Source organism: Echinops telfairi, unplaced genomic scaffold, assembly GCF_000313985.2.
Source record: "Echinops telfairi isolate 266 unplaced genomic scaffold, ASM31398v2 ScPeMD7_1;HRSCAF=3_0, whole genome shotgun sequence".
Taxonomy (NCBI): Eukaryota; Metazoa; Chordata; class Mammalia; order Afrosoricida; family Tenrecidae; genus Echinops; species Echinops telfairi.
The window spans coordinates 2,793,559-2,804,058 of NW_022103896.1; the positions used below are offsets into that span (position 1 = coordinate 2,793,559).

Here is a 10,500-nt window from a genome sequence, read left to right on the forward strand (position 1 = left end):
CAGATAAACCCCTCAGGACCAATACTGAGAGTAGAGATACCAGGAGGGGAAAGGGAAGATGTGGGGAGAAAGGAGGAACTAATCACAAGGATCTACATATAACCCCCTCCCTAGGGGATGGACAACAGAAAAGTGGGTGAAGGGAGACATCGGTCAGTGTAAGATATGAAAAAATAATTTATAAATTATCAAGGGTTCAGGAGGGAGGGAGGGTGGGGAAGGGACGGTGAAAAATGAGAAGCTGATACAAAGTATCAGCTCAAGTAGAAAGAAAATGTTTTGAGATGGATGAGGGCAACAAATGTACAAATGTGCTTGACACAATGGATGTATGTATGGATTGTGAGAAAGAGTTGTACGAGCCCCCAATAAAATGATTAAAAACAAAACAAAGCAAAAAACAAACAATGGATCCATGATCACCATTGGGGGTGGTGGTGGTGGGGAAGCCTGTCAGCCTCACCTTGGCAGAATGATGAGGCAGCCTGGTGACCAGGGAGAGTTCCCCGCTACCCTATGGGTCCCCAGGAGTCAGATGGAATGGACTTGAGGCTGTGGGTATTTTGTTTAAGGAAAAAACCCAACCAAACTCAATGCCCAGGAGTCAATTGACCCCTAGTGACCCCAGAGGTCAGGGTGAAACTGCCCCTGGGGGTTTCTCCGGGTGTATGGTTGTTGTCAGGGGCTGTCGAGTGAGGCTCAGGTTCTGTGCAGCTGTGGGAAGGTCTGCAGGCAGCCCTGGACTGTCTTTCGCAGTGACGGTACAGGTGAGGGTCATGTAATGTCCCTTTGAGCTCACGGTGTGTCAGGGGTCAGAGCCTTGTCCTGAGGCCGGAGCCTCCCAGTCTGTGGTGATGGAGGCCCAAGGCCAAGCTCCCAGCTGTCTCTGAGGTTTGGCGGCTGGTCTCAGGCTGTCTGTGCAACCTTGTGTGGCTCAGTGCCCTTAGCCCCCTTGCCCAGCACCCTCCTCCCCAGGCAGGTTCCCATTGGAGGCCAGTTTCCCCTGCAGCTGGCTCAGCCTCTGCCTGGGGGCCAGTGTGCCTGGGAGCTCTGTGCCCCGAGGACACAGGTGCTCACACAACGCCCAGGTCATGTAACATCCTGCCCGCCCCCCCCGCCCCTCCCCAGCCATCCTGGATATTCAGTGGTGCACACTTGTGTGAGGTGGGAGCCAGCAGGTTGACTCCCTCTCCCTCTGAGGATGTGACCCGAGGCGCAAGGAGCGCGAGAACTTGCCCGTGGCAGGTGGTGGGACTGGGATTTGACCACAGCCTTCTGACTTCCGTGAGACAACCCGGAGGGTGGGGGTGGGGGCTGAGGCATACTCTGAGGGGTCTGCACCCCCCGTGGGCACTTCTTGCGGTTTACTCATGTCACCATTCCAGGGAGTGGAGGACCCGGGAATACTGTTTTCATGTCTGGCAGAATCGGCTCTGAGAAGCCAGGATCCCGCCCGCAGTGCCGCGGGGGACAATGTCCTTGTGAAGCGTCTGCTCTTCGCTTACCGTGATCCACGGGACAGGTCCGCAGTCAGCTTACGGTCATCCATTCAGTTCTGACTCACAGGGACCCCACGGGCTTCCCTCCGAAGCCAGAATCCTTACAGAAGCCGACCTCCATGTCTTTTCTCCCTCAGAGTGCCTGGTGCCTTCAAACCACTGGCCTTTTGGTTAGCAGTCAGCTCCTAACCACGGCACCACCAGGTGCCAGTCCTGCAGGGGAGTGTTAGTATCTTCCTTATATTGCCGCCGCCACCAGGGAACTCAGGGAGGTGGAATCTCAGATGCCACGGTGTGTCCTTCCCGCCAGGCCCCGGGAAGAGGGAGCAGCTCCTTCATTCTGTCAGCAAATGATTCCGAGCCCTTCCTGGGTACCGGTGCCCGGCTGGAATGCTAAGAGTCAGGTTCCTGAGAGACTGACACTGTACTAAGAGCTGCGACAGCCCTGCCAGGGGGCTTTAGCAAGTCCCTGGAACATTCCATCCCCCTTTCTTTCCATATCCCCACGGACTGTCTGTCGTGCCTCCTACACCCACTCTGAAGGCGTTTCATCTCACAGCTGTGCTTGGGGCGTAGGGTGCCCTGCTGGCACACTGTGAAATGTGTGGCTGCCAGCTCAAATGCTGGTGGCTTGAACCCACCGGTGGCTCTGAGGGAGCCAGACCCGGCAAGATGACAGCCCCGGAAACCTGGGTGGGTGGGGGAGACAGCTCTCCTCTGTCCTATGGGGTCGCAGTGCGTTACAACTGATCCCACAACAACGGCAGCAGGCCTCCCCCTGCCTTCCAGGAGGCAGACGTGAGACATGAGCGTCTTGCGCACCAGAGGGGCCCACGGCCTGCAGAGCCTGCCGGGACTGCTCTCTGGCAGGGATCCCAGCTGGTGAGTCTCAAGCCCTGCATTTCTCTCCGACAGGGATTTCAGCATGAGCGTCCCTGATTACATGCAGTGTGCGGAGGACCACCAGACCCTGCTGGTGGTGGTGCAGCCTGTGGGGATTGTCTCGGAGGAGAATTTCTTCAGGATCTACAAGAGGATCTCCTCGGTGAGCCAGATCAGCGTCCGGGACTCCCAGCGAGTGCTGTACATCCGCTACCGGCACCACTACCCGCCCGACAACAACGAGTGGGGCGACTTCCAGACCCACCGCAAGGTGGTAGGCCTCATCACCATCACCGACTGCCTCGCCGCCCAGGACTGGCCACAGACCTTCGAGAAGTTCCACGTGCAGAAGGAGATCTACGGCTCCACGCTCTACGACTCGCGGCTCTTCGTCTTCGGGCTGCGGGGGGAGGTCGCCGAGCAGCCGCGCACGGACGTGGCCTTCTACCCCGACTACGAGGACTGCGGGACGGTGGAGAAGCGGGTGGAGGACTTCATCGAGTCCCTCTTCATCGTGCTCGAGTCCAAGCGTCTGGACAGAGCCACGGACAAGTCTGGGGACAAGATCCCCCTTCTCTGTGTCCCCTTTGAGAAGAAGGACTTTGTCGGCCTGGACACAGACAGTAGGTAAGTTCGCCCCTCCCACCCCCGGGGACCCAGGCTGCTTGGTTAGGGGGGCTTCTTGACACCAGATGGTGTCATCAAAGGGGGCAGATGCTATTGCAGCGGGAGGTTGAAAACCACAGCCTGTCGGGCATAGCCCTTGTTTGGGGGAAATCTTTTAGGATTCGTACACGGGCTCCACATTTTAAACAGGAACACTTGAATGGGACTCCCTAGAGCTAGGCCCCCCAGCACGGTAGCCACGGTCACTCAGGGCTACCTTTTGAGCTCTAGAAGCTAGGCCCATCTGAATTGCTGTGTCAGATAGCTAGATACACACCGGATTCTGAGACAGGGCATGGAAAAGATGCCAGGTACTTAACCTCCCTGTCTTTTTGCATCTTGCCCACTGGAATCATCTTTCACATCCGTTAGGCCATACAAATGCAGCAGGGTGGGAGCTATTAGAGCCGGGCCCGGATCCACCGACTTGATTCCCTGGTCCCTCAAGTACCCCGTCTCTGACGGGGCAGTCTGGCCACCGTCCTCTCTGCACCTCTCCTGAGGGCCGCAGCGTCTGGAAGAATATATCAGAATCTCAGAATGCCTGAGGGGCCACCGTAGACCCTTTGGAGAAGGAACTGTGGGTGGAGCCGCAAGAGCCCAGCCTCCATGTTTCCCTACTGGGAAGCCAGCCGCTTTCCCTGGAGTCAGTGGCTCAACAGCGTCTCTTGTTGGCCCAGGCTCCGTGTGCCCTCTCTTGTTCTGCCACAAGGCCATTCCGGCCTCTCAGCTGGGGAGCAGCTGAGCCCCTCAGAAGCCGGGCTCAGAGCCTGCCAGGGTCCCGAGCCACCTCGTGGCCAAGGACGAGGTGCACAGTTACTCCCAGCCCCTCCCTGCCCTCTGCGCAGTCAGGTGAGGTGCCAGGGTGTGGTGGATGAGCCCACACCATCCCTGTGGGTTGGGGGAGTGTCACACACTCCCTGGGGACCTGAGAAAGGCGGGCCAGGCAGAGCAAGTCTTTGGGCAGCGCTGCTGGTTCTTAGCTGCTGTTTGTTTGGCATCTGGAAGCAAAAGGTTATTGTGGTCCTCTCTGCAGCCCACCCATCCACACGGCTCTGGCTCCCGTGTTACCGACGTGGTGAGGCTGGGGACCTGGGTGGCAGCTGCTGTGGGGCAGAGCTGGCGTCTGAAAGGTCTTTCCATGTCCCCCCGGCACCATCCCCCCACTGTCTGGTCAGGGCCCTGCTCCTATGAGTAGGGCTGTCAGGCCAAGCAGGTGCCCTACGTGGCCACCCTCTACATACGCACCATGGTGATGTAGGACGGAGCACGCAGAGCTGCCTGTGCCTCTTGGTCTCTGAGGCAAGCCTGGGGGACGACCCATGTCCCCCATGCTGACCCTGCCCAGGCGCCCTACCCAGGGCCCCAGGAGGCACGGTGATGGGCTGGCAGCTCCCCAAGGAGGCCCGCTCTTGCCTGCTCTAGAAGGTGACACTCACCTTTAGGGGGAACCAGTGGGTGTGTGCTGGGCACTGCCCGGCCAGGCCCCTTGTTCTTTTGTCCTGCTTGGCCACGGCCACAGAACGCCCCCCGGGGAATTTCTTAACCTCTAACGAGCTAAAGGTGCCAGGGAACTAGGCCAGGTCACAGCCCCTCTGCCGGCCACTAAGCTGGCCTCTCACAGCTGAGCAACACTGCCCACCTGCCCACACACCGGGACCACCCTGCTGTGTGTGGGTCAGTACTGCCTGGGTCCGTAGGAAATGCCTGGATGCATGCGCCCCGGACCCCCAGGGGGGTCCGCGGAAGAAGCTTCCCATGACCCCAGCATTGTCTACACCTCACCCAACCGTCACCCCCCAGACACACTGTGTCGTCGGCTCTGTTGTGGCGTGGTTCTAATTTCCGTTTTGTTCCTCTTTCTTTTCTCCCCCCTGGCCTGTCTTTTCTCTCGTACTGCCCTGTGAGTATGTTGTTGGGCGTCAAAAGGTAGGCTGTGCTCCGCTGTGGCCCCTGCCGCTTCCCCACGTCCAGGCGCCCCCGCCCGCCCTTCCTTTGCGTGTGTGTGCATGTGCGCATGCCTGTGTGTGCGTGCGCGTGTGTGTGCACGCACCACCTCCTCCTTCATTCCCGCTTGGGCCCCTGTGTGTCCCTCACAGGTGTTCGAAGGCTGATCAAGCGCTGGCTTTGGTGATCCACGGGCCCGGTCTTCCTTGTGTTGTTTGGGGGCTGCACGGCGCCCCTGGGGCTGGCTGCAGAGGGCTCCCCGCGAGTTCCCCCTTGGGCCGCCTTGGCTTCAGAGGCTTCTGGGAGGGGCCTGGCCTGTGGCTGCCCCTGCCGTCGCTGCGTGCCCTGCATGTGCTGGCTGTCTGGCCGGGGGTGGGACAGCCCCCATCTTGGCTTTCTCCTTCCATCAGCCAAGGGGCTTTCTCGCCTCAAGGGACAGAAGCTGCTTAGAAATCTATGCTCTCTTCTTTTTATGACCCCCCCCACCCCCGCCTTTTGTTGTGAGTTGGCTGAAAGCTGGCAGTGCAGTGGGTCGGCTCGCAGTTGAGTTGTGTGTGTCCCGTGTGGTGGACTGCAGCCCCCACAGTGCTGCAGAACTCGGCGCCCTGTGTTTCTCTACCCACCCCACCCCCAGCTCCATCCCACCTGCTTCTCCAGTCACTTCCTGCCCCCTGCCAGGCCCTCTTGGCACAGGGGGTACACTGGGCTGCTGACTCTTGGGGTCAGCTGTTCGAAAACACCAGCCATTCCTCAGGAGAAAGACGAGCTTTCTACTCCTGTAGAGCCACTGTCTGAGGACCCTCAGGGGCAGTTCTGCGCTGACCTGTAGGGGCGCTGTGAGTCAGAATTGATTTGATGGCAGTGGGTCTGCTCCACTCCAGTAGTTAGTCTTGGAAACCCGCTCTCCGGCCTGCTCTGCTCAGATGCAGTGGGCGACGGGGTCTCCGAGAGGTGGGGTCCACTTGGCAGTAGCGGGCAATGGCCTGGTTATCTGATTGTTAGCATTCAGTGGCCGTTACCCCCGGGCCAGCCTGTAGTTCATGGACCTCCCACGTCTGAGGTGAGCCCTGAAGGGCGACACTTTGGCTGCCCGGCCCTCCGATTTCTCCCCTCTGCTTCCTCTCACTTGGACAGCCCCTCCACCATCTTGAATATCCGGAATGCTCTGGTTCTGCAGTGAGCACTTGTGTTCTTGGCTCACCTCTCTCAACAGGTACAGCAGAACCTCCAGGAAGATTTCATTTCCCCCTGGGGTGGGGAGGACAAGGAGCAGCCCTGGTGGTGTAGTGGTTTAAGCACTGGGCTGCTAAGGACAGGGTCAGCATTTCAAAACCACCAGCCTTCCCTTGGGAGAAAGACCAGGCTTTCTACTCCCATCAAGAGCAAGTCTGGGAAACTTACGGGGCCAGTTCCACCCTGTCCTACGGGCTTGCTGTGAGACAGAATGGACTCGGGGGCAGTGAGGTTTGAGTTTGGGGTGGGGACACAAAGCAGAAACAACTGTAGTAAGTGCCAGAGGAGACAGCTGCCCAGAGTCGCCTCCGGGGCGGGGAGCTCCCTGCCAAGCCCCGCATGGCAGGCTGGCCAGCATGTCTCTTACCTGGACATCCAGCTCTTCAGCACTCCACCTGTGGGAGGACCATGCCCTCTTCTCCTCCTTCTGTGTGACCGGAGAAGCCTGTGGCCCGTCCTGAGGAGCCAGAAGGCAAAATTAGGGCTGCCATCATTGATTATGCAAAGATGCCTGAAGCTGTAATCCCTCCCCCCACCCCCCACCCCCCCAAAAAAATAGGGGAAAGAAAGAAGGGAAGGATTCTGGGTTTTGATGGCCCTAACTTCTCTTTGCCTGTGCATATGTGACTTTGTGTGGCCGTGCCCGGGTGTTTGATTGGGAATCCAGTGCTTGTTTTTCTGGAGGCCCTAGACAGGGAACCGAGTCGTACAACTAGGGAATGCCGCCACCTTTGATCCGGTCAGGAGCCAGGGACTCACGTCAGCCCGCTTGTCTGGTGCAGGCCGGAGCACGGTTGGAGGCCTCTTAGTTGGGTGCTGCCTCTCAGTTCCCAGAAAGGCCGAGTTTCCGGTGTCCGGCGAGCCTGAGGGCCTGTGATCCAGTCATGCTGGGTTTAAGCCAGCATGAACGAGGTGAGAGACAGGTCCTCCACTCCCCCCCCCCCCCACCCCTGTTTTAGCCTAGTGTTTGTAGCTTGTGGTGGTGTGCAGTGCCGCTGACCCTACGCACCCTATGTGAGAGCCTGTTGTCGCAGCCCCCATATCCGTCCACCACTGTTGAGCCAGTCCTGACGCAGAGTGACCCAGCAGGACAGAGTAGAACTGCCCCAGAAGGTTTCTAGGGCCTCTGCCCGTCCTGGGGAGCTCCTCGGGGCCAAGTGCGACAGATGAGCCACTGTCTCATAGACTTTGCACACGTCATCAGCAGGGCCCCACCCGAAGAAGGACACCATGGTAGGCAGAGGGTCAGCGTACCAGAGGAAGGGGCTCACAGGACGGATTGGCCCAGGGGCTGGTTGGGACGATTGTGAGGCTGGCGCAGGGCCGGCCGGCAGGGCTGTGTTGGGGTGCGCCTGCGACCGCTAGGACAGCGGCCTCATGTCGCCTCCCCTCCCTGATGTGGCGGCACTGCAACAGTCTTTCTCCCAGGACACGGGCCCTGGGTTCGAAGCGCTGGCCCTGCAACTCCCCTCCTCCTGACAGAACCCACAGCCTCAAGGGGATTCCCGCTCACCGCCACCCTGTGTGGCTTCTCTTTACGGGAGCAGGCAGCCTTGGCTCGCTCTCTCCGAACCCCCGTGGCTTTTGAATCGCTGACACTGAACCCACAGCATGGCAGCGTTCCTCGTGGTCCACCCACCTGCCAGTCCGTTGGGCCTCAGTGATCCCAGAGGGCAGGGTGAACCTGCCTCGTGCCACTCGCCCGTCTCCCGAGTCCACACACAGCGGGCTCAGAAGAGAGTAAATAGCCTTCGGTCGCTGCCTCCTCCTCCGTGTGCTTTCCCCAGGATTCCAGGAGACCCGCTTCTAGCCCTGCAGTCACCCTGGCCCGGGACACGGAGCATTCTGGGAGTCCAGCATTTCATTGCACACTGGGCTGAAGGGGGGGAATTCAGATTTTGATCTGAACGTCGCCCTCAGATAGCCAGGATTCGTTTTATCTTGCAATTTGAAATGCTGAGATAAGGTTTTGTTGATTCCTGTGGCCGCAGTATGACAAGGATGGGGATTTTGTCAGGAGAGGATGCCTGTCTCTGTCATTAACGTCTTTTGTATGGTGGGCACCGTGGGCTGTAGCAGGCGACCCGCCTGTGAGGCATGATGAGTTGATTTGCAGGCAGATGGACAAAAGGTCAGGAAGGTCATGTGCCTGTGAGGGCTCCTTTTGAGGGTCCTGCCTTCCCGACCCCCTGCTTCTGTCCGCCATGGCCCTGCCCGTGGGTACCGGGGGCATGCCTTGTTACAGCCTTCCTCCTCTGCAGGGGTTGGGTGGGCTCTTCAGAGGACTCTGGACCCAGCCCCCCTACAAGCCGGGCACTAGCAGTGTTACTGGTAATATTGTGGACCGAGCCCGGGACTAGCATTGTTACTGGTAATATTGTGGACAGATCCCGGCACTAACAGTGTTACTGGTAATATTGTGGACAGAGAGGCTGGCTGTATGGAGCCCACCCAACTTTGCTTCTGCACAGTGCATCTGCAAGTGTGGGGGTCCGGGGGAGGAAGCACCATAGCAAGCAAAACAAACATGCTTTCTTGGAGCCTCAGACCCCAAACCCAAACACTGTCATCGTCGGGTGGGTCCCGACTCATAGTGGCCTGCAGGGCTGAGCAGAACTGCTCCTGTGGGTTTCAAAGGCTTTGTGGGAGCAGATCAATGCCTAGCTCAGGGCACCCAGGGCTCCTTCATGGGAAGGGTACAGAAGGTGATTGGGTAGAGAATGTTCTAGCAACACCAGCAGGTTGCAGAGGTCAGGGAAGAGTCCCCAGAGGACCCTGAAGGGAGCCCATGAAGGGGCCTCCGTGCTACAGTGTGTGTGTGTGTGTGTGTGTGTGTGTGTGTGTGTGTATGTGTGCTGAGGGAGGGGCCTGCAGACCACACGTCTCCCTGGAACCACACTGGAGAGCCCTGGACTGTGAGGTGGGGTGTGCTGGATCCTGGGGAGGGACACCAGGCTGTGTGTGTGTGTGTGTGTGTGTGTGTGTAAGGGATGAGGGGAGGGTGGTGTGGTATGGAGTAGGGATTTAGAAAGGCCAGACAAAAAGCTGTTGAAACTGCTCAGGAGGAGAGAGACAGAGGGGCATATCTGAGGGGTGAGAAGGCTGCTGGGTGGGAGGAAGTCCCCCTTGATGGAGAGAGATAGCGCGTGTCTGAGGGGTGAGGAACAAGTGCACCCTTGGGAGGGCTGCTGGGTGGGATTTTTTTGGGGGGAGGTGCTCCCCACACTACCTCTGGGTGACTGGAGGGCAAAGGAAGGCTCTGTGTCCTCTTGCCCCTACGCTCTGCCTTAGGTGCTGGTCCTCACTGCAGCAGCATGTAGTCCCCAAACACCAGAACCCAAACCACGCAGCCTGCAGTCAATGCCAACTCAGCCAGCCAATCCTCACAACCCACCCCACCCGGGCATGTCAGTGTTGGGGAGGGAGCCTGAGAGTGAGTGTGTGTCAGGTCTGAGTGGGCATGGGTGGCATGGAGGTCTGGGAACACTGTCCAATCAGTGAGCAACGCTAGAGCCCCCGAATTTCCTTAGGCCTGGGGAGATTGCTCTCCATGACTTCTCTGTCAAAACACCAGCTCTCTCTCAGGGGACTGAACATCCCAGAGGCAGGCAGGCATCTTTGGTCTCTGGCTCATGTGTTCCGGGCTCTGGCTTGGTGAGGCTTCGGGACCTTCGCTCGCAGTGTTTGGGGGCAGGTGCTCGAGCCTGCCAATCCTGAGAGTCAGCTCAACTCGCTCTGGGGAGTCAAGATCACAGGTCCTGTTTGCAGAGGCCCCAGGGCCGGCTTATCCTGCCTGGACAGCAAGCCTGGACAGCAAGCATCTCTCTCCGTATAGGACAGGAATGGGTCTGAGACAAGCAGGGGGTTGATCCCTCCCCATCTCCCCAGCCCCCATTTTAAAAAGTAGAAACCCAAGCTTCCTGGTGCCCTTGTTTTGACTGGAAAATTTGCCAAAGGAAACCCCCTAGCCTAGTGCGAGCTCATCCCATCCACACCTTGCCTCCACCTGGTTCCCTATGTCCGAGGGACTGTTTGCATCCCTCTGCCCCTCCATCCACAGCACCTCAGGGCAGCAGCCTGGGACTCAAGCTGTGTTCCTTTTAAACTTTTTTTTTTTTTTAAGTTGGGCAACACAAGGAAGCCTGAAGGGGCCAGCTTAGGGCTGCAGGGTGGATGGGGTCAGTTTCCTTGATGGGATTCTCCTAGGACAGGCCGTGCTGCCCTGCCAGAGCCAGCAGGTTCCCAGGCCTCTTCCAACGTGCTGAAGACATCT

At 58.6% G+C, this 10,500-nt stretch overlaps 1 protein-coding gene across 1 annotated transcript in view; it reads left to right on the plus strand.

The window, feature by feature from the left end:
• The first annotated feature begins 2,420 nt into the window (after positions 1-2,420).
• Positions 2,421-10,500, plus strand: part of TRAPPC9 (trafficking protein particle complex subunit 9) — a 313,018-nt gene continuing 304,938 nt past the window's right edge. Inside the window, exons 1-2 of the mRNA XM_045286911.1 lie at positions 2,421-3,008; positions 4,956-4,976. Of these exons, the coding sequence (XP_045142846.1) occupies positions 2,425-3,008; positions 4,956-4,976 (605 nt within the window). The 5' untranslated portion in view covers positions 2,421-2,424. The remainder of the gene's footprint in view (positions 3,009-4,955; positions 4,977-10,500) is intronic.